Source organism: Hylobates moloch, unplaced genomic scaffold (genome assembly GCF_009828535.3).
Source record: "Hylobates moloch isolate HMO894 unplaced genomic scaffold, HMol_V3 SCAFFOLD_23, whole genome shotgun sequence".
Lineage (NCBI taxonomy): Eukaryota > Metazoa > Chordata > Mammalia > Primates > Hylobatidae > Hylobates > Hylobates moloch.
The window spans coordinates 29,864,608-29,887,069 of NW_026652298.1; the positions used below are offsets into that span (position 1 = coordinate 29,864,608).

General features: G+C 47.8%; 1 protein-coding gene across 1 annotated transcript in view; it reads right to left on the reverse strand.

Annotated features, from left to right (window-relative positions):
* Window positions 1-22,462, reverse strand: part of SNX29 (sorting nexin 29) — a 593,868-nt gene that overhangs the window by 149,299 nt on the left and 422,107 nt on the right. Inside the window, exons 17-18 of the mRNA XM_032145365.2 lie at window positions 21,385-21,440; window positions 16,258-16,339 (exon numbers count right to left, since the gene is read on the reverse strand). Coding sequence (XP_032001256.1) covers window positions 16,258-16,339; window positions 21,385-21,440 — 138 coding nt within the window. The remainder of the gene's footprint in view (window positions 1-16,257; window positions 16,340-21,384; window positions 21,441-22,462) is intronic.

Genomic DNA, 22,462 nt, shown 5'->3' on the forward strand with positions numbered 1-22,462 from the left:
GGTGGTCAGCTAGTCTCCCACACTGTCCCCATTGGAGGAGCCCTGCCTTAAATAGGAACAGGATTCACATTACAGGGGCAGGCCAGGTCCTGCTGAGGAGATGGCTGCATCCAGAGGATGCTGTCACGGAAGTATCTGGGCAGGCACAGATTCAATCCCTACCACCAGCCCTCGGACCAAGATGCAGCTCCTTACATAAACCTGCCTACAAAGAAACAAGCACAAGGACAGGGAGAAACATCGGAACTAAACAATGCTTACACTGTTTACTACAGACCAGGGTTTCTCAATGGTGCCGCTGTAGAAATTTTGGGATAGGTTATTCTCTGTTGTGGAGGGATGTCCTGTGCACTGTAGGATGTTGAGCAGCACCCCCGGCCCTGCCCACTAGATGCCAGCAGCCCTTTCTTTCCACCCAGTCTAGCAAGGGAGGCATCAGACAGGTTTAGGCAGATGTATAACTGCTGCTCCTGGCAAGGACAGAAAGCTTCATGGAGAAGGGGACTTCTGAGCTGACTGTGCAGGAGATTACAAGACGGGAACTGACACCAGGCATGTGAAGAAAACTCGGAAACATGGCCAGGCGCAGTGGCTCAGGCCTGTAACCCCAGCACTTTGCGAGGCCAAGGTGGGTGGATCACCTGAGGTTAGGAGGTCGAGAACAGCCTGGCCAAAACGGCAAAACCCCGTCTCTACTAAAAATACGGCAGGCACCTGTAATCCAGTATCGGAGAGGAGGATCACAATCGAACGGAGGTGCAGATGACGAGATACCCACCGCTCCAGCCTGGGAAACAGAGTGAGATTCACTCAAAAAAAAAAAAAAAAAAAAAAAGGGAAGGGAGGAAGGGAGGGAAGAGGGAGAGAGGGAGAAGAAGAAGGAGAGGAGAGGAGAGGAGAGGAGAGGAGAGGAGAGGAGAGGAGACGAGAGGAGAGGAGAGGAGAGCAGAGGAGAGGAAACCCAGAAACACAGAAGGACAGAAACTGGTGCAGATGGCCACACCATGCCCAGAAACCCTAAGACCACAGCCAAACTGAACAGGTCCCTTTCTCCTACTCACCCACTCCACTAGAAAAACAGCTTTCTAACAAAAATAAATAAATACAATCCTCACTGTCAACGTGAACGTCCTACATCTGATGTGTGTTGTGGCTCCAGACTGTTTTCTGTCCTGATCAGGTTAATCTGGAGGAAGGACACTGGCATACGGTTTTGCAGCAATTGATGAAAAGTGGTATTTAGAGTTACGGCTGTCATAAGTATGAAATATCACCAGCCAATTAACATCAATTTTAAATCTGTACTACAACAATAATCGGTCATTAAAAGTTCTGGGTGAATACTATCAGGAGTGACTCGGTAGTCATGTCAGGGAAGCACTTTCCCGACACGTGGGAATCCTCCAATGTAAGACAAATCCCACGTGCGTTTGCATGTGGTTCCCAGAGAAAAACGTGCCCTGCCGCTTTATCTATTCCCTTCCCCTTCCCAGGAGCTCAGAGACTCAATGCTGCGGCCAAAGACAGACAGTGTGGAATACCAAGAAGCCATCCAATTACCGCAGGCAGAGAAAGCTCGCTCGCTGTCGGCGTACGGTGCTTCTCTTCCCAGGGCTCAAGGATAACAGGGAGAGGCAGGGAATTATGGATTTCCTCTCCACATCAAGGACTAAGGGGGGACAAAGAGAAAGAAGGAAAGGGGAAGGGAAAGGGTGAGGAGGGTGAGGAGACAAGAAGTGGGAGGAAGGAAAGAGAGGACACAGAACAGGAGAGAGGCAAGAAGAGGAGGAAGAGAAGGGGGAAATGACAGGGAAAAGGAATGACGAGGAGGAGGGAAAAGGAATGCGAAGGAGGAGGAAAGAGGAAGAGGAAAGAGGGAAACAGAAAGAGAAAAGGAAAAGATCAGGGGAGGGATATAGAGTGTGCAAAGCGGGGAGCAAAGAGAAGGAAGGAAAGGAGAATCACCCACCCCCTCTGACCTACTAGCTCGTCTCCCTCCCCAGTGTGCCAGAGGAATGTCCTCATTGCCCCTGGCCCTCACAGACAGATGCTGGGAGACCAGGTGAGCCAGACAGCCTGAAACAAGGAAAGACACCTGGACAGAGGCGGCTTCCACGGAACCTCACTTCTCGAACCAGGGCCCGCTAGACGCTGAACACAGGAAGCCCAGTGTGCCAAGAGGTACACACAGCCTGGGCTACACATAAGAAACACAAAGCATTTTCACTGCAGACTAGCCTGAGGGAAATGCAAGTTTCATAAACAGTAAGATACGGATGGATTATGGAGTAGAATGCAAACTGCCCCGACTGTCTCATGGAATGGCAGGCTCCCAAGAAGTGCTGTGCCTGAAGTGGCTGGCATCCTGGCTGCGCCTGGGAGGCCCTTCCCCTTACTCAAGCGTATCTCACTGAGCGCAGTGCCTGGCATGCACCAGGGGCTCCATAAATGTTCAGTTTTATTTTACTTTTAATTGGCACACAATAATTATACACAGTTATGGGGTTATATTTGTCCCCTCCAAATCATGTTGCAATGTGACCCCTGAAGCTGGAAGTGGGCCTAGTGGAAGGTGTCTGGGGCACGGGGCAGATGCCTCATGAATGGCTTGGTGCCCTGCCCATGAGAATGAGTGGGTTCTTGTTCTGTTAGTTCATGTGAGGGCTGGTGGTTGGGATAGAGTAACACCTCCTCCTCTCTCTTGCTCCTTCTCTTGCCATATGACACGCCTGCTCCCCCTGCACCTCCCACCATGACTAAAAGCCTCCGAGGCCTCCCCAGAAGCTGAGCAGATGCTGTCACCATGCTTCTTGTACAGCCTGCAGAACTGGGAGCCAAAGAAACCTCTTCTCTTTATCAATTACCCAGCGTCAGGTGTTCCTTCACAGCCACCCAAAATAAACGAACTCAGGGGGTTTATGCTACATGTATCCGTTTTATAATCACATCAGGGTAATGAGCAGATCCATCACCTCAAATGCTTCTCATTTCTGTGTGGTAGAAACATTCAGAATCCTCTCTTCTAGCTCTTTTGAAATATACGTCATTGTTAACCATAGTCACCCTGCTGCGCAATGGATCACCAGAACTTCTTCCTCCTAACTGTGACTCTGCAATGACCAATGAGTGACTGGGCGGTGCCCCCAGCCAAGCCCCCGGGCTTTGCTTGCGTCTGTGCTAAGTGCACTTGAGGGGCAGTTTAACAAAAGCTGAGAGGGACTCAGCATTTAAGTAGGAGGGCCCATGAGCAGTCTCTGGGGTCAGAAACTGAACAGAGCACACTCTGCCGAGTTCTGGGTTCCTTACCTCCCACAGGCTGATGCAAAGGGGCTGTAGTTGTCTTTTTCAAACCAGAGTACAAGCCAGGCGGCCATCCTCAGAGCCTGTTTAACTGAGGCAGATGCATGTGTCCGACAGTACGGCCCTGGCCACATTCAGAAGAAGGCCCCTGTTCTACCAGTGCTCCCAGGACGGGCTATACAGGGAAGAGGTCCTGTCATTTCTTCCCAACAAAATGATCTCCCCAGGGGAGATGGGGTTTAAGAGGCATCCCTTTCCAACACCCCTAAAAATGAATATAACTATTTTGGGTGTAGAAGAGAGTGGGCATTCCCCGCCTGGGTTGCGGAGCACAGGGAGTGTGTGGTATGGCAGTTCAGGGCAGGTGCCATCTGTTCGCCATGGAGACCTGCTGGGGAGGAGAGTCCATCTACCTGTCAGCCCTGACCAAGTCCACTCACCAGGCCTCACTTCCTCCCCTGGATGTGGGAGGTAACATCCTAGACCAGCCCTGATCATCAGGTGGGATAGAAGTTCTGATGGAAGCAGATGCTGGGCCTGGCATAGTACAGGACCCCAAGACATCAATACCAACCTTCCTGTGAGGAGACCTTCATGGGTGGATTAATTCATCTTAGAAAGTTTTTTAAGTTTATACTCTGTTCAGGCAGGAGGTGAGGGCAAATGGACAACCTGTCCTTGCTGTGTAATTACAAGGCTTCACCCAAACACATTAGAGATGCTGTGCGTGAGTATGAAACTCAATGGCGCCAGAAGGAGCTGCTGAGTGCATCTTGATCGAGACTCCAAGGCAGTCCTGCCGAGCGGGCAGCAAGGCCGTCTCAGCCACTACTGGGGTCCTGCCCCCTCCCCGGCCTTCAGGACAGTGTGACGCTTGCGCAGCACTTACACCTTGCAGAAACGATCTGCAACCTGCAGACAGTGGCCCACTCACTGCCAGTTTGTGGTTCCTGGTTTTCTGCTCCCAGGGCACACAAGCAAGCTGGAATTTTTGCCCAGACTTGGAGCCTTGCCTCCCTGGGAGGTCTCTCTTGTTCTGGGGCCTGCCATGGAGCCCTTAGCCCCTTCCTGTCTCCTCAAAGGAGTCGCTTTAAAAAGACAACCGGCCAGAGGCAGTGGCTCAAGCCTATAATTCCAGCACTTTGGGAGGCTGAGGGAGGTGATCATTTGAGGTCAGGAGTTCGAGACCAGCCTGGCCAACATGGTGAAACCCCATCTCTACTAAAAATACAAAAATTAGCCAGGCGTGCTGGTGGGCACATGTAATCCCAGCTACTCAGGAGGCTCAGGTGGGAGAATTGCTTGAACCCTGGGGCAGAGGGTGCAGTGAGCCAAGAGTGTGCCACTCCACTCCAGCCTGAGAGAGACTCTGTCTCTAAATACAAACAACAAATAAACAAACAAAACCATCCCAAGCTTTTGAAAAACAATGACCAGGCAGAAAAATGTCCTTGTAGGACTTCTACTTTTACCAGAAATCTCCCTTCAGGTGAGAGAACAGAAAAGACCAGCTGGCTACAACCAGAGAACCTGGAAAAGGAAAGCGACCGGGGGAATCACAGATCAGTATCTTAGCAAGTTTCTCTTCTTCAGGTTTTTGTTTCTGTAACGGTGGAGGTGAAGATGGGATATAGAGACCACACAGACAAGGTCCCAGTTCAGCCACCGTTCATATGACTTGGTGAAAAGAGGATGATTTCTAAACACCACTCTTACTTTTTTACTTGTACTTTTAGAGTCGAGGTCTTGCTGTCACCCAGGCTGGAGTGTAGCGGTGTGATCATAGCTCACTGCAGTCTCGATCTCCTGGGCTCAGGCAATTCTCTTACCTCACTCTGCTGAGTAGCTGTGTTTAAAAGCACAGGCCACCACGCCTGGCTCAAACACCCCTCTTACTTTTTAATGCAGTCAGCTCTCCGTATCAGTGGGTTCTGCATCCACAGATTCAACCGACCACAGATTACAAATACTCAAAAAAGCGCATCTCTACAGACTTTTGATCTTGTCATTATTCCCTAAGCAATACCATGTAACAACTATTTACATGGTATTTGCATTGTACTCGGTATTGTAAGTAAACTAGAGATGACTTAGCGTCTACACGAGGATGCACTTAGGTTATATGCAAATACTATGCCATTTTATATGAGGGACTTGAGCACCCTCAGATTTGGGTGTCCATGGGGGGTCCCGGAACCAATCCCCCGCAGACAGCAAGGGATGACTGTATGGTAATTTACATCCCGCCTCATTTAGAACAATGGACACCACCATTTAGGAGCGGTAAGTGAGTAAGGCCACTCTCAGCAAGGCGGCTCTGAAAGCCACAGGCTGATGCAGGAAGTAGGGGCAGGGCGCCTGGCGTGCGGACCCTCCAGCGCCTGCATATGCTCAACATGCTGCCCACCTCCAAGACGACTCAACGGGAGAGAGGATAAACAAGCTGTCTCCTCTGCACAGCCGTGCACCACTGAACACTCGCATCACTTCGTTGCTTCTGAGGTGCCATTGTCTGGAGGGCCCTGTCACTTCTCACAGAGCCACTCCTCTGTGTTCACACCTCAGCCTCCTTCTCTTCGGTATCCTTCCTGCTGTCTCCACCTCACCTGGCTCCCTTCTCTGCACCCTCAGGCCTCCTCTGAGAGATCACTGCACCCTGGTTGCCATTCAGTAAGTCAGGACCCTGTTATCCGCTCCCATATCCACCCTGTACCCCACCCTCTGCCACCTGTCTCTTCCCCAGCCCTTTCACTTCCAAGAAGGACACTTACTAATGCTAAGGTATTCTGACTGCAGTTAGGGGATCCACCACCACATCAGCAAGAGTGACCTGGCTATGCCCTTCACTGTTTTTATCTCCCGTTTTCAGACATTCCCCACACTTGTAATGATTATTTCACATTCCCCTTCTCCATTAGAACTTAGCTAATGGGATGAACCTTGCCCAGGCCCAACACTCCCTTCCCAACCAAAACCAAATACTCAGTGACAACTGTAGCCACAGAACAGAAACACAACAAAACAAAAGCTGCCAAACTCCATGATGAGCAAACGTGACAGCATGCTCTAACCTCCCCAGCCCGTCGGGCAGCCCTCCAGATGGGTCACTTCTGGGCGCAGAAGGCATTAGGAAAGGGAGAGAAAGCCAGGCAGCCCTGAGACACAGCAGAAACATGTGTGGCCAGAAAGTGTCACCAATTCCTCTACTTTGTTTGCTACTGAGACTATGATCTAGTGCAAAACACCTCTTTTGATTTTCTCATATAAAAAGCAAATATAAAAACTCGCACAGTTAACCTGCCAAGAGGGTGTGTCCACCTCTACCTATAGACTATTTACAAAGCCCATGTCTTTAGCTTTCCAAGTAAAAAATTATAAACCTGAATGTACTTTCAAAACACACACAAAAACACATGCACACGTATGCACACACACATGTGAGCTCTAAGTTTTCTTCAAAGCCTAATACGCAAAGACTTTATGCATATGAGGCTGAAAAGGTCTCCACCTTAACAGACTTCTCACATTCCCAGGAATCCATCAATTCCACAGTCTCATCTTTTCAGCGCTCTCTCCCGCGTGAAAATATTAGCTTGTCACCAATATCAGCTGCCCATGGCAGCTGTGACAATGAGTGACGGGTCAATGAGAGAGTGGCAGAATTCCTCGCAGGTAACATGTTATGGAAACAGGTTCAATTCATTGAGACAAATTCATGAAGTGCACGCCTTGGTGGTTGGGTGAGGAGCAACATGGAGCAGACAGAGGCACAAGGCAGGATCTTGTGCGTGAGCCAGAGGGAGTTATTCAACCCAGAGTCACAGCTGCTTCAGCTATAAGATGGGGATCATGAAAACAGTGCCTACCCCATAGGTTGCTGAAACAATTAAGCAGCAATGTGCATTAAACAGCGTGCAGCAGAGGCTGGGGCAGCCTACCCAATGGCCGGCTCTCCCGCAAAGCCTCACGTAGCCACTCTTCAACTTTGGTTGCTTTCGTGGAGATCCTGTCTCCCCAACAGGTGCCAATACCTTAGAAAAATACTATCTTGCTCTCTGCAGCCCTTGTAAAGCTCTTGGTGAAGCAAATGCTCCATACAGTTTTTTTGAACATGGGGACATGCCCAGAGACGTTCGATTCAACAAGGGGAAAATCTTTTTACATTTCCTTCCAGGTTTAATTGCTTATCACAAGTCAAGTGGTTATTAGATCACAAAGGTAATATTCACAGAGTAGCTACGGGCCAAGGATTTCATATGTCGTGACACATGGTCACATCCATGCTGCAAGGTGAGTGGTGTCCCGTCCCTCCTCCTTGTTCCTTTCTCTGCAGAGTGAGGCTACCTTTACCCCACACAGCCTGCCTTCTTGCTAAACTAGTGAGACTGCTGAAGGTCAGCTCAATGTCAAGTTTGGCTCCCACTGGTTCTGCAGGTTTGGCACACGCTGGGCATATAGCAGACCCTTGATCAACAGCTTTGGGATGAATAAAGGCTTTATACTGGAAGGGAAATTTTAAAAATACTTCCTATTTGGAAAGATAAAGCAGAGGCAGGACAGCAGTGACATATATGTCCAGCAGGAAGGGTAGAGCATTTTGCCTTTGGCTTTCTGCTTTCACCTACATCAGGCTTTCCTGGGAGCCCTAAGCATTCCAGGAACTGCTGGGGGTTCATGTGCTGTGATCCTCAGAATGCCAGGGTGGAAAGTTCTCAAGGAGGGAGACGGCAAGAACAAGCGCAAGCACTCCCCTGGTCTGGCTTGGCCTGCAGCACAGGAGCCCACGCTGGCTGGGATGAAACTCACAAATCAAACAGCAAACGGCTACCTCAGTCCACGGCCGGCTCTCCTGTCTACCTGGTATACAACAGGTGTGACAGGAAGGACCAGGTGTGAGCAATAGAGAACTGCTTCAGCCTTAGAACGGGTCCTTCTCTCCCCTAAATTTGGAATGGTATCTGCTAAGGCAGAGGCTTCTCAGATCCCACATCACTGCAGCTGCAGTTCCCATTTCTGTACTCGGTCCAACCATTTCATCTTTCTCTACTTAATGAATTCTTCCCTATCTGCATAGCTACACAGGAAGCAAGCATAAAGACAGAGCTGTGGGTAAAAGAGAACTTGAGGGCCCAAGGGGTAAGCTATCTTGAGAGAGGATGAAAAGGAAGAGCTGAGAAATGCAAAGCCTGAAGTCCAAAAACATCACCATCCTCCAAACCACCTGAAGCTCATGCAGGCTGCCAAGACGCTGTGATCTATTATTAATAGAAAAATAATACACTTTCCCTGCATTACATATATAAATATGCTTAGCTGGATTAAACCTTTAAAAGTCCCCAGAGGCCAGGCACAGTGGCTTGCACCTGTAATCCCAGCACTGTGGGAGGCCCAAGTGGGAAGATCACTTGAGGCCAGGAGTTACAGACCAGCCTGGGCAGCACAGTGAGACCCTGTCTCTTCAAAAATATGGGCATTGTGGTACATGCCTACAGTTCCAGATACTTAGGAAGCTGAGGCAGGAAGGAGGATTGCTTGGGCCTGGAAGTTCAAGGCTGAAATGAGCCATGATTGTGCCACTGCACTCCAGCCTGGGTGACAAAGCAAGACCCTGTCTCCAACAAACTAATAATAGTAACTGCTCAGGCTATGTGATTTTGTTCTGCAGGATGGGGGACGGGAAGAGTTCAGACACTGAACAAGTTTTGCTGGGACACCATCATTCCTCAGCCCAAGACAACACCCTGTGGCCTCTAGGACACAGAGCTTATTCTAGAAGAAAAAAATGCGGCCAGGCGCGGTGGCTCACGCCTGTAATCTCAGCACTTTGGGAGGCCGAGGTGGGCGGATCACGAGGTCAGAAGATCGAGACCACCCTGGCTAACACAGAGAAACCCTGTCTCTACTAAAACTACAAAAAATCAGCCAGGCGTGGTGATGGGCACCTGTACTCCTAGCTACTCAGGAGGCTGAGGCAGGAGAATCGCTTGAACCCGGGAGGCGGAGCTTCCAGTAAACCGAGATCGCGCTACTGCACTCCAGCCTGGGCGACAGAGCGAGACTCCCTCTCAAAAAAAAAAAAAAAAAACAGAACAACAACAAAAAAACGCTTTGCTGAAACAAAGCAACCCACTTTACAAAGGAGATCTAATCGGTTCTGTTGCGCAAATGAAATATTGTACAACAGCCAGCGTTTGTGGTGGCTAGACGCAAAGGCTGAAATTTATCCCACATGGAAGACTGATTCCAAATGTACTTACGCTGAAGGTATTTTCAAAGGGAAAGACCTCAGATCTCAGGTAAGTACACTGATGTATTACTTCATACTAATCTGGTGGCTGTAATAGTTGAAGAAAATAAACAGGTGAGCTTTTTTAAGGCCTAACATACCTTTGGAGACACTTCAGTGGGATATTAAGACAGTGAATCTCATCGAGACCATCCTGGCTAACACAGTGAAACACTGTCTCTACTACAAATACAAAAAAACTAGCCAGGCGTGGTGGCAGCACCTGTAGGCCCAGCTACTCGGGAGGCTGAGGCAGGAGAATGGCATGAATCCGGGAGGTGGAGCTTGCAGTGAACTGAGATTGTGCCACTACACTCCAGCCTGGGCAACAAAGTGAGACTCCGTCTCAAAAAAAAAAAAAAAAAGAAAGACAGTGAATCTCAAACCTCTTTGGAAGTCAGGGAATTTGTGGAATAAGATCAAACATCCACAAAGGTATAAACTAGAAATCAATTAACAACAAATTTAACTCTGTCATATGGAAGTGCCAGAAAAATGAAACCAAAATGTGTGTTAACAGAGAAAGAGAAAGAGAAAAACCCAGCAAAACAAGGTACTGGGTTGAGTTTAGTTTTGTTTTCCATTTTACTTGACACTCCTTAATCACTTTGTCTCTGGCTAGTGCCTGCCAGCAGCCATGCATCAGCACAGCCTAATGTGTAAGAAGTAGTCACAGATGAAAAACTTAAAATCAGGAACTCTCCAGATATTACTTTGTCCTGAAAAGTAGTCAAATGCCACCATTTCTTATTTTTAGTGGCAGAATACACCTCAGCTCCTTCTCAGGACACAGGAACACAAACCTTTTTCAATAATTTGCATTCAACCTTGGCAATGTACAGCACTTCTCAGAATCCTCTGTGCCAAATATAATTCCAGATTTTTCCACAATACAAGTAGTGGGGGCTCTGTGACTGCACACAGCAGGGGAATGACCTTAATTTCTTTGGCATGTAGGATGACATTTTATTTTCTTTGAGAAGTTTTGCTCTTGTCCCCCAGGCTGGAGTGCAATGGCGCAATCTTGGCTCACTGCAACCTCCGCCTCCCAGGTTCAAGTGATTCTCCTGCCGCAGCCTCTCAAGTGGCTAGGATTACAGCGTGTGCCACCAAGCCCAGCTAATTTTTGTATTTTTAGTAGAAACGGGGTTTCACCATGTTGACCAGGCTGGTCTTGAACTCCTGACCTCAGGTGATCCACCCGCCTTGGCTTCCCAAAGTGCTGGGATTATAGGCATGAGCCACTGTGCCTGGCCGGAGGACATTTTCAAGCAGCCACCCCGAGGCAGGTTCTGGGACCCTGACATTGCTCAAACAAGATGTCCTGAGATACTGGACGGCCAGAGAAGTTATTGTGAACCAGCACCTGCTCTGACAACTTTCCAAAGCAAACCATCTCAGCCTGGCTCTTGGATGTGGAGGGCTTGCTGGATGATGTGTGCACCACAGTGGACCCAGAGAGGTGCTATGGAAAAGTCCTGGCTTGGCTGCAGGCCTGCCCTTAGCCTACCATCTCAGGGGTGCAGGTGGCTGCCCATGCAGGTGAGATCTTCGTTGAGCTGGGCCTTGCCTTTTGGAATGAGGGTGACTGTCTCAGCTGCTCTAGAATTTTTTTTTTTTTTTTTTTTTTTTTTTTTGAGAAGGGTCCTGCTCTGCCACCCAGGCCGGAGTGGCAGTGGCATTATAACAGCTCAGTGCAGTCTCAAACTCCTGGGCTCAGGCAATCCTCCTGCCTCAGCCTCCCCAATAGCTGGGACTATAGATATGCACCACCATGCCCGGTTAATTTTTACATTCTTTTGGAGAGACAGGGTCTCACTGTGTTGCGCAGGCTGAAATACAGGGGCTATTCACAGATGCAATCATAGCTTCCTGCAGGCTCAAACTCCCGGGCTCAAGCAATTCTCCTATCTCAGCCTCTGGAGTTGCTGGGACTACAGGCACATGCCATCATGCACAGCTGCTTTTAGGATTTTTGAAGAGCTTGATGCAGCCCTTGTTCAGTAACACAGAATCTCTAAAGACTGGGACCTTGTCAGAGACTGCTTTGGGGGCTGAAAAACATGTCAGTAAATGAGATGCTTCTCTGTGCCTTTGATTCTTAACCTATAAAATGGGGTAAGAGTTTCTTACCCCACGGGATGGCTACAAGGATTGAAGGAGCTATCACACAACACACAAACCAGTGAGAGGTGGCTACTAATTATTAGACTGTTTTTTGTTAATCACAGTCTATCTGTTCCTTTATAGTGTTACCCGAATATCAATCATTCATAGAGCATCATGCTGATCTTTGGACTGTTTTCATGGTTGTTTATTTAGTAGCTTTCTTTAAGCTGACTCATTTCCTTTTTACCTAAAATATATTTTAAAGGGGGACTGTACATCACCATGGTAAATGGAAAAATAGAATTCTGTGTCATAACTGGGAGGCAAATATAAAAATGAATAAAAAAGAAAAAAAAACAATCTATTTAACCTCAAGCCTGTCGCCTGCCAAAGGCATCGACCCCAGCCTTGCTGTTTTTCCTAAGAAGAAAGATCAGAGGGACATGAAAGGAAAGAGAGTGACACAGAGACTTTCTCTTCCAAGGAGCTGGAAGCCATGAAGAGCTGAAAAGGGGGGGCCCTTCTCCCTGCAGGAAGTGGCCTTTCATGGCCAGTGTGGTCCTTCTAAATCCTGACTTGGCACATACGACACCATCTTGCCATCCCACACGCTGGGAGAGCTTGTTCCAAGGCAGCCGCCCTGCAGACCTCTATGTTGCGGGGTAAATGTTCCAGATCTGTGCTGTCCAGAACAGGAGCCACCAGCCACGTGTGGCTGCCCAGCATGTGAAATGTGGTGCAACTGAGGAGCCGAATCTTTCGTTTTCTTTCTTTATTTTTGATACAGAGTCTCGCTCTGTTGCCCAGGCTTGAGTGTAGTGGCACTATCTCAGCTCACTGCAACCTCCGCCTCCCAGGTTCAAGGGATTGTCCTGTCTCAGCCTCCCAAGTAGCTGGGATTACAGGCATGCGCCAGCACGCACAGCTAATTTTTGTATTTTTAATAGAGATGGGGTTTCACCACGTTGGCCAGGCTGGTCTCGAACTCCTGACCTCAAGTGATCCGCCCATCTTGGCCTCCCAAAGTGCTGGGATTATAGGAGCGGCCTCCCAAAATGCTGGGATTATAGGCGTGAGCCATTTTAATTAAAATAAATCTGATTTTAATTAATATAAATCTCAAGAGCCACACATGGCTAGGAGCTCTGGTACGGACAGCACAGCTCTAGTACCGGGGGGCACCACTCTGCTGAGAAAGCTGCATGTCTCGGCTCTCCAGCTAAATTTATGTTCACTTTGGGGTTATGCCCTTGGTTTCCTTCAAGGGAAATCTTACAAAACCAGACAGTGGCTGTCACGGGAATGCAGATGGGGACTGTCTACTCTATCCTTTTTTATTGTTTAATCTCAAATCCTGTGTGGAAATTTCTTTTAGAGCTTCTTTTAAAGAATTAACATATTTTCTTATCATTAGCAACAGAATTATCCAAATAACCACATTTCCCTTTCACAATGGCTGCCAGGAAGCCCACAGGAAATTCATAAATCAATGAGAGCAACTGTGTAGAATCTCATGACACATATACATGCTTTCCGCTTTTTCCTTTTAAACTCTTAGTTTACATTTTCGCTGACCCTGATGTATTTTTTTAACCTCTCTTTTATCATTCTTTTTTAGATGTTTCTCTAGAAATTATTTCAAATCTTTTGTGGAATTAAATAGCATCCTTTTTTTTTTTTTTTTTGAGGCAGAGTCTCATTCTTGTCACTCAGTCTGGAGTGCAATAGCGCGATCTCAGCTCACTGCAATCTCTGCCTCCTGGGTTCAAGCGATTCTCCTGCCTCAGCCTCCCAAGTAGCTGGGATTACAGGCGCCCACCACCACACCCAGCTAATTTTCTATTTTTAGTAGAGATGTGGTTTCACTATGTTGGCCAGGCTGGTCTCAAACTACTGATCTCAGGTGATCCGACCGCCTCAGCCTCCCAAAGTGCTGGGATTACAGGCATGAGCCCCCATGCTTGGCCAGCATACTTTTCTAATTCTAAAATAAGTACTCTTCAACAGTACCAGTATTTTACATGACTCACCTTCTATGCAATATCATTTATATAAAGTAAAAAGATGGCAATAAAGGCTTTCTAAAATGCTTCCAAACACCTGCTCTGATTTTGCTCTGCAGGCACCAATCAGAAGCATCATTTGCTAAAAAGAGAAAAATAATTGCATGCAAGAGACACCATTTCACACACCCCGGCATCAGGGAAGGCTGCAGAAGGCCAAAGGCCTGGAGTGAAGTTGCTCCCAGTGATATGGAGTGGCCAGGCCTGGGGCTGGCTGGAAGCAGGGCTGAGCCCATGAGAGCTGGCCAGGCCTGGGGCTGGCTGGAAGCAGGGCTGAGCCCATGAGAGCTTCACACAGTGAAGGACGGGGAGACAGTGGCTTCACTGCCACGGTGGCCACTGTGGAAACAATCTCCCAGGCAACGGCGTATTTGCTAAGGTCCGTCTCATTTCATAGCTGACTTTCAGAAGCTAAAAATTGCCAAACTGCTTCATGGGGTGAGTGGGGGGGAAAGTCAAAACTGAAAGGTCAAGGAAACCTCTCAAGTGATAACATGTTTTAATTTTGCTCTAAAATAAAGCTGTCTGCTGTACTTTTTTCATCCTCCAGGCTGCACCTTCCAGCTCTCTGAAGACCACAAAGCAGAATTTGAAGGGTCAAATAAGAGAGTTGGGTTTCGGGGGCATAAAAGGAGAAAGAAAGAGAAGAGGATTTTTGAAAATCCATAATATTGGCCAGGCGCGGTGGCTCACGCTTGTAATCCCAGCACTTTGGGAGGCCGAGGCGGGCGGATCACGAGGTCAGGAGATCGAGACCACTGTGAAACCCCGCCTCTACTAAAAATACAAAAAATTAGCCGGGCATGGTGGTGGGCGCCTGTAGTCCCAGCTACTCGGAGAGGCTGAGGCAGGAGAATGGCGTGAACCCGGGAGGCGGAGCTTGCAGTGAGCCGAGACTGCGCCACCGCACTCTAGCCTGGGCGACAGAGCAAGACTCTGTCTCCAAAAAAAAAAAAAAAAAGAAAAGAAAAAAAGAAAATCCATAATATCTAATTCTCTCTGTAAACCGGAGCTGGGAACAACATGAACACTCAAGATTCTCCTATGACTGTTGCCCAGCTGAACGTGTCAACTAAAACAACCTTCTCATGCCAAAGTCTAGCTCATCTGTCCCTAAGATTTCCAGTAAGATGTGCATGTTATGCTTAGACCTGAGACCAAGCACAGCGGTCGTTTGGGAAGGTGAGAAATGAATAGAGTATCTACTGCAGGCCAGGTCTTTCTAATCTCAAAACAGTTTTACAAGATAGAGTACTGTCTCCATTTTACAGCTGAAGAAACTAAGACTCATCTAAGGTCACAGGATTTAAACCAGGGATTCAGCTTTCAAGTTCAGGGTCCTTTCTCCAACACCCCACTCACTCTTTGGGGAAAAAAATCTTAATAGCCAAGAAAATTTCTTCAATAAGTCAATTTCTCACGAAGAAAAATGGCAACAAAATCCAAGGGTTTGCAGAGAGCTCATGGGGAATAAAACAAAACCTAATGACAATTATTTTAGCACAGTCAGGAGAAGCAGGAAGCAGCTGGGACTCAGCACTGAGAACAAAGCAGTCCCAGAACAAGGGCACATAAAAGCCTGGAAATCAGAGTCCGTGGTAAGAGACAGGAGGAGAAGGAAGACAGACATGCAGACGAGATGTGGGCAGGGCTAAAAGAAGCTTCAGAAAATCAGAGAGGAGACGGAGAAGTGGAGTCTCCTTGATTGGGAAAAATCACCTCCTAAGCAGACACACATCTCGCTGCCCCAGACACTCACTGCCCACCTAGGTGCGGCTATCACTACCCCAAGGAAACAGAGGCGATGTCTACAGGTCCTGCTTGTCAAGTATCCGTTGCCCCTTCTTTTGGGAAGAATTCTCTGGCTCTCATTTGGGGAATCTCCTTTCCCCACTCCCAGACATGTGGTCAGGTGGGGTAAACGCCCACCCGGGGGCCAGTGGTGGTCACATGAGCTGAAATCAGGCCAGTCACAGAGTCCGTCACCCAACCTCAAGGTGCAGGAAGAGGCTCAAGATCCAGGACAGACCAGTGAGACCTGCCCATCCAGATGGGCTGAGAACCTGGTGCTGCTGGGGTCATCCTGTCAACCCACAGACAGCTTGCCTGAGAGGGTCACCAAGCAGCAGACACAGGAGATGGCAGCAGGTTCCTGATGGCAGGTCCAGCCATGCCCAAGGCCCGACCTACCACTGGACATTTCAGTTGCAAAACAAGCCAACACACATCTCCGTTTCTGCTCATGCAGTCTGAGCTGAGATTCCACAGCAGCCACACTAAGACCCTGACTGGCACGAAGAGGCCCACTGTATCCCCCTGCCCAACTGAAAGCCACAGACTTTTTCGGCAAGGCTTCCAGGCAGTTAAGATGTGGGTGTTTGGAAGGCCATAGCCTCCTAATCACAGCACCCCACCACCAAGAGGCAAAAAGCACCACAGCATGACAAATGGGCGTCTTTCCACCCGGCTGTGATGTCTACCTGAAAACCAGGCACTCACCTGATACACGTGGAATGCATTTGCTGCTTTGCCCCGGAGAAACACTGAGGGGATCCAGACATTGATCAGCGCCCGGTTTGATCTAACCAAAAGAGAGAGAGACCAACATTGGACATTTTAACTTACAAAAATATAAAAAATAAAGAGGAAAGGACACAATTTTCTCCTCTAAGAGGTATTATGCACAAGCAATTTATGACAACTTACATCACACCTGATGGCAAGCTAAAGGACAAGTTTAAGTCATCACTCAGCCTGTCTCTCTTTCTACACACACACACACACACACACACACACACACACACACACACACGCACACACACACATTCTGTACTCTGGAATGTGAAAGAGCTCCCTTTAGTTCTTATGGAGTGATCTCGCCCATAATGTATCTGAACCTCAGTCTCCACATGTGAAAATGAGGATAATAACTGGAAGCCCCAAGGACGCGATCACAGGAGGTCACACACAGCAATGCCCAGCATTTCTGGAGCACCCAGCAGTCACGCTGCCTCCTCACTGGGCTGACTTTAGACCCTGACCCTGAGCCCATTTTAAGATCAGACTCCACAAACGAGCTCAGGAGACCAACATTGATGGCAACAAGGGCGACAGCTGTTTAGGATGGGAGGAGGGGGGGACAAGAGAAAATGACAAGTTAGAGAACCAGGCTGATGGGTACAAATACCTCTCTTTCAACTTTTCCAAAAACACTGTGTATATGGGTCCAATACACCAAGGTTTAAATTCAAATGCAAAATAATTTACTGAGCACCTACCATGCACGGCTCCATGCTTTTACCTCTGGTAAAATCATTTATTTCTCACCCCACATGGGCTATTTGAGGCATGTTTAAGAGACATTTTGGTTGCATGATTGTTCTTTCTTATGTGATGACTTTAAACTTAACTTATTTAAGTCACTATTACATTTGTACCTGGCTGGATCCAAATTACACAGAGCTAATAAGCTGACTGCCCCTGAAACTTCAAGATCAATTGTAATAATTATCAAAACGGTGCTGCACCATTCTGGAAGGGCTGTAAGGTCCCAGCCTTCGCCTATAATTAGAGCTGTTCCAGGGCTAAACGCTTTCTCCTGAGCTCTCCTTCTCTCTCAAGAGCAGCTCATAAAAACTCGCCAGCCTTCTGGGCTTGTAACACAATTTGAGACACCGGTGATGGAAGATTCCACGACTCAAATGTTCTCACAACCTCTAGAGTAAAGACCATTTCATTTTCACAGTGAAAATAACCCTTCAGGTAATGGGTCTCTCCTGAAATAGCATTTCTTCTCATCTCTGAGCTGAGGAGCTGACCTCCTTTGAGGGGTAAATTAAACCCCATTGATCACCTCCCCAGGGCTCAATGCAATCTGTACATTGCAATTCTGAGCCATCAAAACTGGTTTGTGTATCTAATCACTTTCCTCCTGGAAAGGTCCCTGAAATTGTATTAGTGCCTAGAACATTCTCCTTTCATTTCTGTGTTAGGCTACAAGGCAGAAATATAACTAGCACTCTGGTTTTTATTAACTTTTCTGGATTGGTGAGGACTGGGCAACCTCCCAGGGTTAGAGCGAGGTTACCCCAGCCTGGGTTAGATGGTTCTCTCTTTCAGCGCGTTGACCACACTGTATCAGAATTGATTGTTTACATGACCATCTCCCTCCTAGGTGTTAGTTCATTTGCTCATCCTTTTGTTCCTTCACTCACTCATTAAACAAGTATTTATTGAGAATCTACTACTCTGGGTACCGGAGATAGAGCAATAAAAGAAGCAGACATAGCCCTTTCTTCTGGAGCATTCAATTTTAACATAAGAGAGACAAATCTCCATAAAATTCACTCTCTTGTGAGCTGGGTGCAGGGGCTCACACCTGTAATCCCAGCACTTTGGGAGGCTGAGGCAGGCGGATCATCTGAGGTCAGGAGTTCGAGACCAGCCTGGTCAAGATGTTGAAACCCCGTCTCTACTAAAAATACAAAAATTAGCTGGGCATGGTGGCACGTGCCTGTAGTCCCAGCTACTTGGGAGGCTGAGGCAGGAGAATTGCTTGAACCCAGAGCCGGAGGTTGCAGTGAGCTGAGATCACACTACTGCACTCCAGCCTGGGCAACAGAGTGAGACTCCATCTCAAAAAAAAATAAAAAAATAATAAATTTTTTTTTTTTTTTTACTCTGTTGTGGTCAAGGAAGATACTTTGGATGATTTCAATTTTTAAAAATTTATTGAGACTGGTTTTGTGGCCTAACATATGGTCTTTCCTGGAAAGTTACGTGCACTTGAGAAGAATGTGCATTCTGCTGTTGTTTGGGGAATGTTCTATATAAGCCTATTAAACCTAATTGGTTTCTCATGTTGTTCAAATCTTCCATCCCCTTACTGATCTTCTGTCTAGTTATCCTATCCATTATTAAAGGTGGGGTACTGAGGCCAGGCTCTGTGGCTCACGCCTGTAATCTCAACACTTTGGGAGGCCAAGGTGGGCAGAGCACAAGGTCAGGAGATTGAGACCATCCTGGCTAACATGCTGAAACCCCGTCTCTACTAAAAACTACACACACACACAAAAAACATAGCCAGGCGTGGTGGCAGGCACCTGTAATCCCAGCTACTCGGGAGGCTGAGGCAGGAGAATGGCATGAACCCAGGAGGCGGAGCTTGCAGTGAGCACAGATAGTGCCACGGCACTCCAGCCTGGGCAACAGAGCAAGACTCCGTCTCTAAATAAATAAATAAATAAATAAATAAATAAATAAATAAATAAATAAATAAAAGTGAGGTACTGAAGTCAAGTCTTACTGTAGAGCTGTTTGTTTCTCCTTTCATTTCTGTTGATTTTTTACATCATATGTTCTGAAGCTTTGTTGTCAGGTGTATATATGCCAATAGTTGTTACAGATAAATTATTTACTATTATTGTAAGTCCCACAAAGGAACACTGGATCTAAGGAGAGTGACTTCCAGAGCCTGCTTTGGTCTGGGACACCAGAGAAGGCTTCTTTGAAGAAGCAATGTTTGGGCCAGGTTTTAAGGGATATTTACAGTTAGCCAAGTTGGGGAAGGGAAGTTGGGGATGAGAAAGGTGCTTCAGGCAGGGAAATGAGCATTTGTGAAGAGCACTGAGTCTAGACCAGCACTGCCTGGCTTTGAAACCCGGCTCAATTTCATCATCTGTGAGGTGACACCCCTCTCTGAAGGTTGTTGTAGGGACTGAGTGAGTTAGAATAGTGTCCAGCACAGAGGTGATGCTGTGTACAAGTGGTTTAAGTGGGTAGAGTAATAATCCTAAAGGGAGAAGACCAAGTGGGTTAGAGGAGCGGAACTGCCAGGATGGCTGGTTCAGGGAGAGGAATGGGAAAGGCTGGGAACGAAGCCAGAGGTGAGTGAGGGCCTTCTTCATAAGCTCCACGAAGGATTTCAGTCTCCATGCTGAGAGGGGACTAGTGCCATTATTCCCTCCGGCTTTAGCGTACATGAGTAAATTCGTTGGGGGAGGTTCCAAATCTCTGGGGAGAGACAATGTGGCCTGGATCAGGCAGAGACCACTTGAGGGCAGGGACCATGGCTAATTCATCCCCTCTATTCGGGACCTGCCCGGACACCAGCCTGCAGCAGAACCTGGGTGAATTCTTGCTTTGATAATGAGTGCTTCCAGGCTCGTGTCTGGGACTCCCCTCTGTGGCTCTCTCCTGTCTTCCCAGTTTCTTCCCACAGCTGCCCTCCACTGGACTCTGCCGTTCCAGGAGCCTCTTCACGCTGTGCTCCCCCTGCCCACAAGCCCACGGCAGGCAAATTCACCTTTGATTTCCATCCTTCACCTCTCACCCTCCTCAGCCTCTCCACCCTATCAGCCTAACAGCCACCTCCACCCCCGACCCCAGCAGCTGCCCCAACACGAGTAGCCCCGTGATGCCCTCATGCCTTTCATAATCTCACTCATCGCCACCACAAGCCCTGCAACGTTCTTTGCATCAGGACCTTTGCCTCACAAATTAGGAAAGTGAGGCCCAGTGAGCTCAAATGGTTGGACTGATGCCTGAGATTTCAACGCAGGCCAGCCTGGCTCTGAAGAAATGCTGTTTCCAAGGCCCAGCCCTGCCTGCTCTAAAAGGGGCTTTTCCTGGGCTTTTCTACCCAAGGGGTGCTGAACCTTAAACTCACCAGAGCTGAATGAGAGAGGAGAGAACTTATCCCATTTCCTTTACCAGCCTAAGGGATCTATTTGTCCAAAGCCCAAGAAATCCTGAACAAAAACTGGCTGCGTGCGGTGGCTCTTGCCTGTAATCCCAGCACTTTGGGAGGCCGAGGTGGGTGGATCACCTGAGGTCAGGAGTTTGAGACCAGCCTGGTCAACAGGATGAAACCCTGTCTCTAGTAAAAAATACAAAAATTAGCCAGGTATGGTGGTGTGTGCCTGTAATCCCAGCTACTTGGAAGGCTAAGGCAGGAGAATCACTGGAACCCGGCAGGTGGAGGGTGCAATGAGCCGAGAACGTGCCACTGCACTGCAGCCTGGGCGACAGAGATTCCATCTCAAAAAAAAAATAAAATAAAATAAAATAGTCTGATGACCAACTAACCTCTCCCTAGGGGTGGCTCAGCAGAGGCACCAAACAGAATCTAATCCAATCAAAAATCCGACCAAGGCACGGACTAATGTTGTTTCCAATAACCCAGGGGCCACACAGATCATAAAATGAGTGAAGTCGGTCACTTCCAGGCAACAGCAAAGAGGGGGGACTGTGGTCAACTGGACAGCACATGCCCTGTGAAAAGGGGATAGCTTTTACTCAGCTCCAGCGGACTGTGGCCTCACAGGGACAAGCGTCTCATTTTTAAAGAAAACAAAGGAAATTTGTATTTTTATGTGATAGCTTCCAACTTCTAAATGTCAGCCAAAAAATAAAATGTTTTTAAATACCCAAGGGGGAGAAAAAACACATGTGAGGGCGAGACTGAGGCTGTAGGAGAACGACTCCTACTAGCTCTACAAGAACCGCAGCAACCTTGTGTGGGTCTCAACAGTGATTCCTGTTCCCTCCCGTGGTCTTCTGGGACAGAAGCCAACAACAGAGTCCAGTTTCTAAAGGACCCCTTGTGAGCACAGGCTGTGGACTTACATTTCAAAATCCGACAAACTCTGGTCTTCGGACGTCTGACTCAAATCTCCAGGCACCTACCATCAGGAGAAGGGGAAGAGGGGAGAAAAAACGCATAATGGTTACCAAGGTTTGCATAATCACAGAAGAATTCTGCGTCTCAGAGATCCCTGAACATTTCCTGTTCAGAATGAAGTGAAAAAGCACTCACTGGAAAACGGTAAGAGATTGTGTGGAGGGATGGCTGCAGAGGATGCTGCAGCAATAAAAATATGCCGCCGTGAGAGATCTCAATTATCTTTATGGGCGAGGGACTGTTAATCCTATTGAGATAATCACAGGCAGGTAAGAGCATGTAATTTGGGAGCGATAAAGGCCTAATTAGGATCCGAGATGCAAGTTATCAGATGTGCAATGGAAAAAATATCCACTGTTACCATGATGGACATCACACACACAGACACACCCAGTAGGCAAACACGAAAGGCCAATGTCACCCCCACAAGGGCTCCATCCTTTTGCCTCATAATATACGAGCAATTTGAGGCAGCAGAATATGGCTTCTCCTGCTGACTCAGAAGGACCACATGAGATGATGACTAGGGGAGAGAAACTGAACTGTGTAGCATGATGGACCCCACCACCAGTACCGCTTAGGGGTCCTGACCACACACTGTGGAGGTGAGGCAAGCAGGCATTCAAAGGTGCACGTGACCCCCAGTAAGCTACCCACCCTCAGCTCCCCCTCAGATAGGAAACTGATTCTCATAACTGTCACAAGGATTGCAATTATTATGTAAAGCAGACAGCAAAATGCCCAGAAGTGGTAGATGTTCAATAAATGTTGATATTTTTCTCATACCCAGGGAATGAGCTTCTTTTTTTGATCTGCTAGAAACTAAATTGGCTAGAATTTTAAGAAGGAGGATCAAGACAAAGAGAACAAGTGGAACAGAGAAGGGTGAGGGGTAGTGAAGGGAAAAAAGAGAACAATGAATTTATACCTTTTACCTCTCAGGGTTTCCACACTACCCACAATCCCCAGCAAGCTTCACAGTGAACTTGAGGACAGGTATAATTCTCCTCACTTTACAGATGA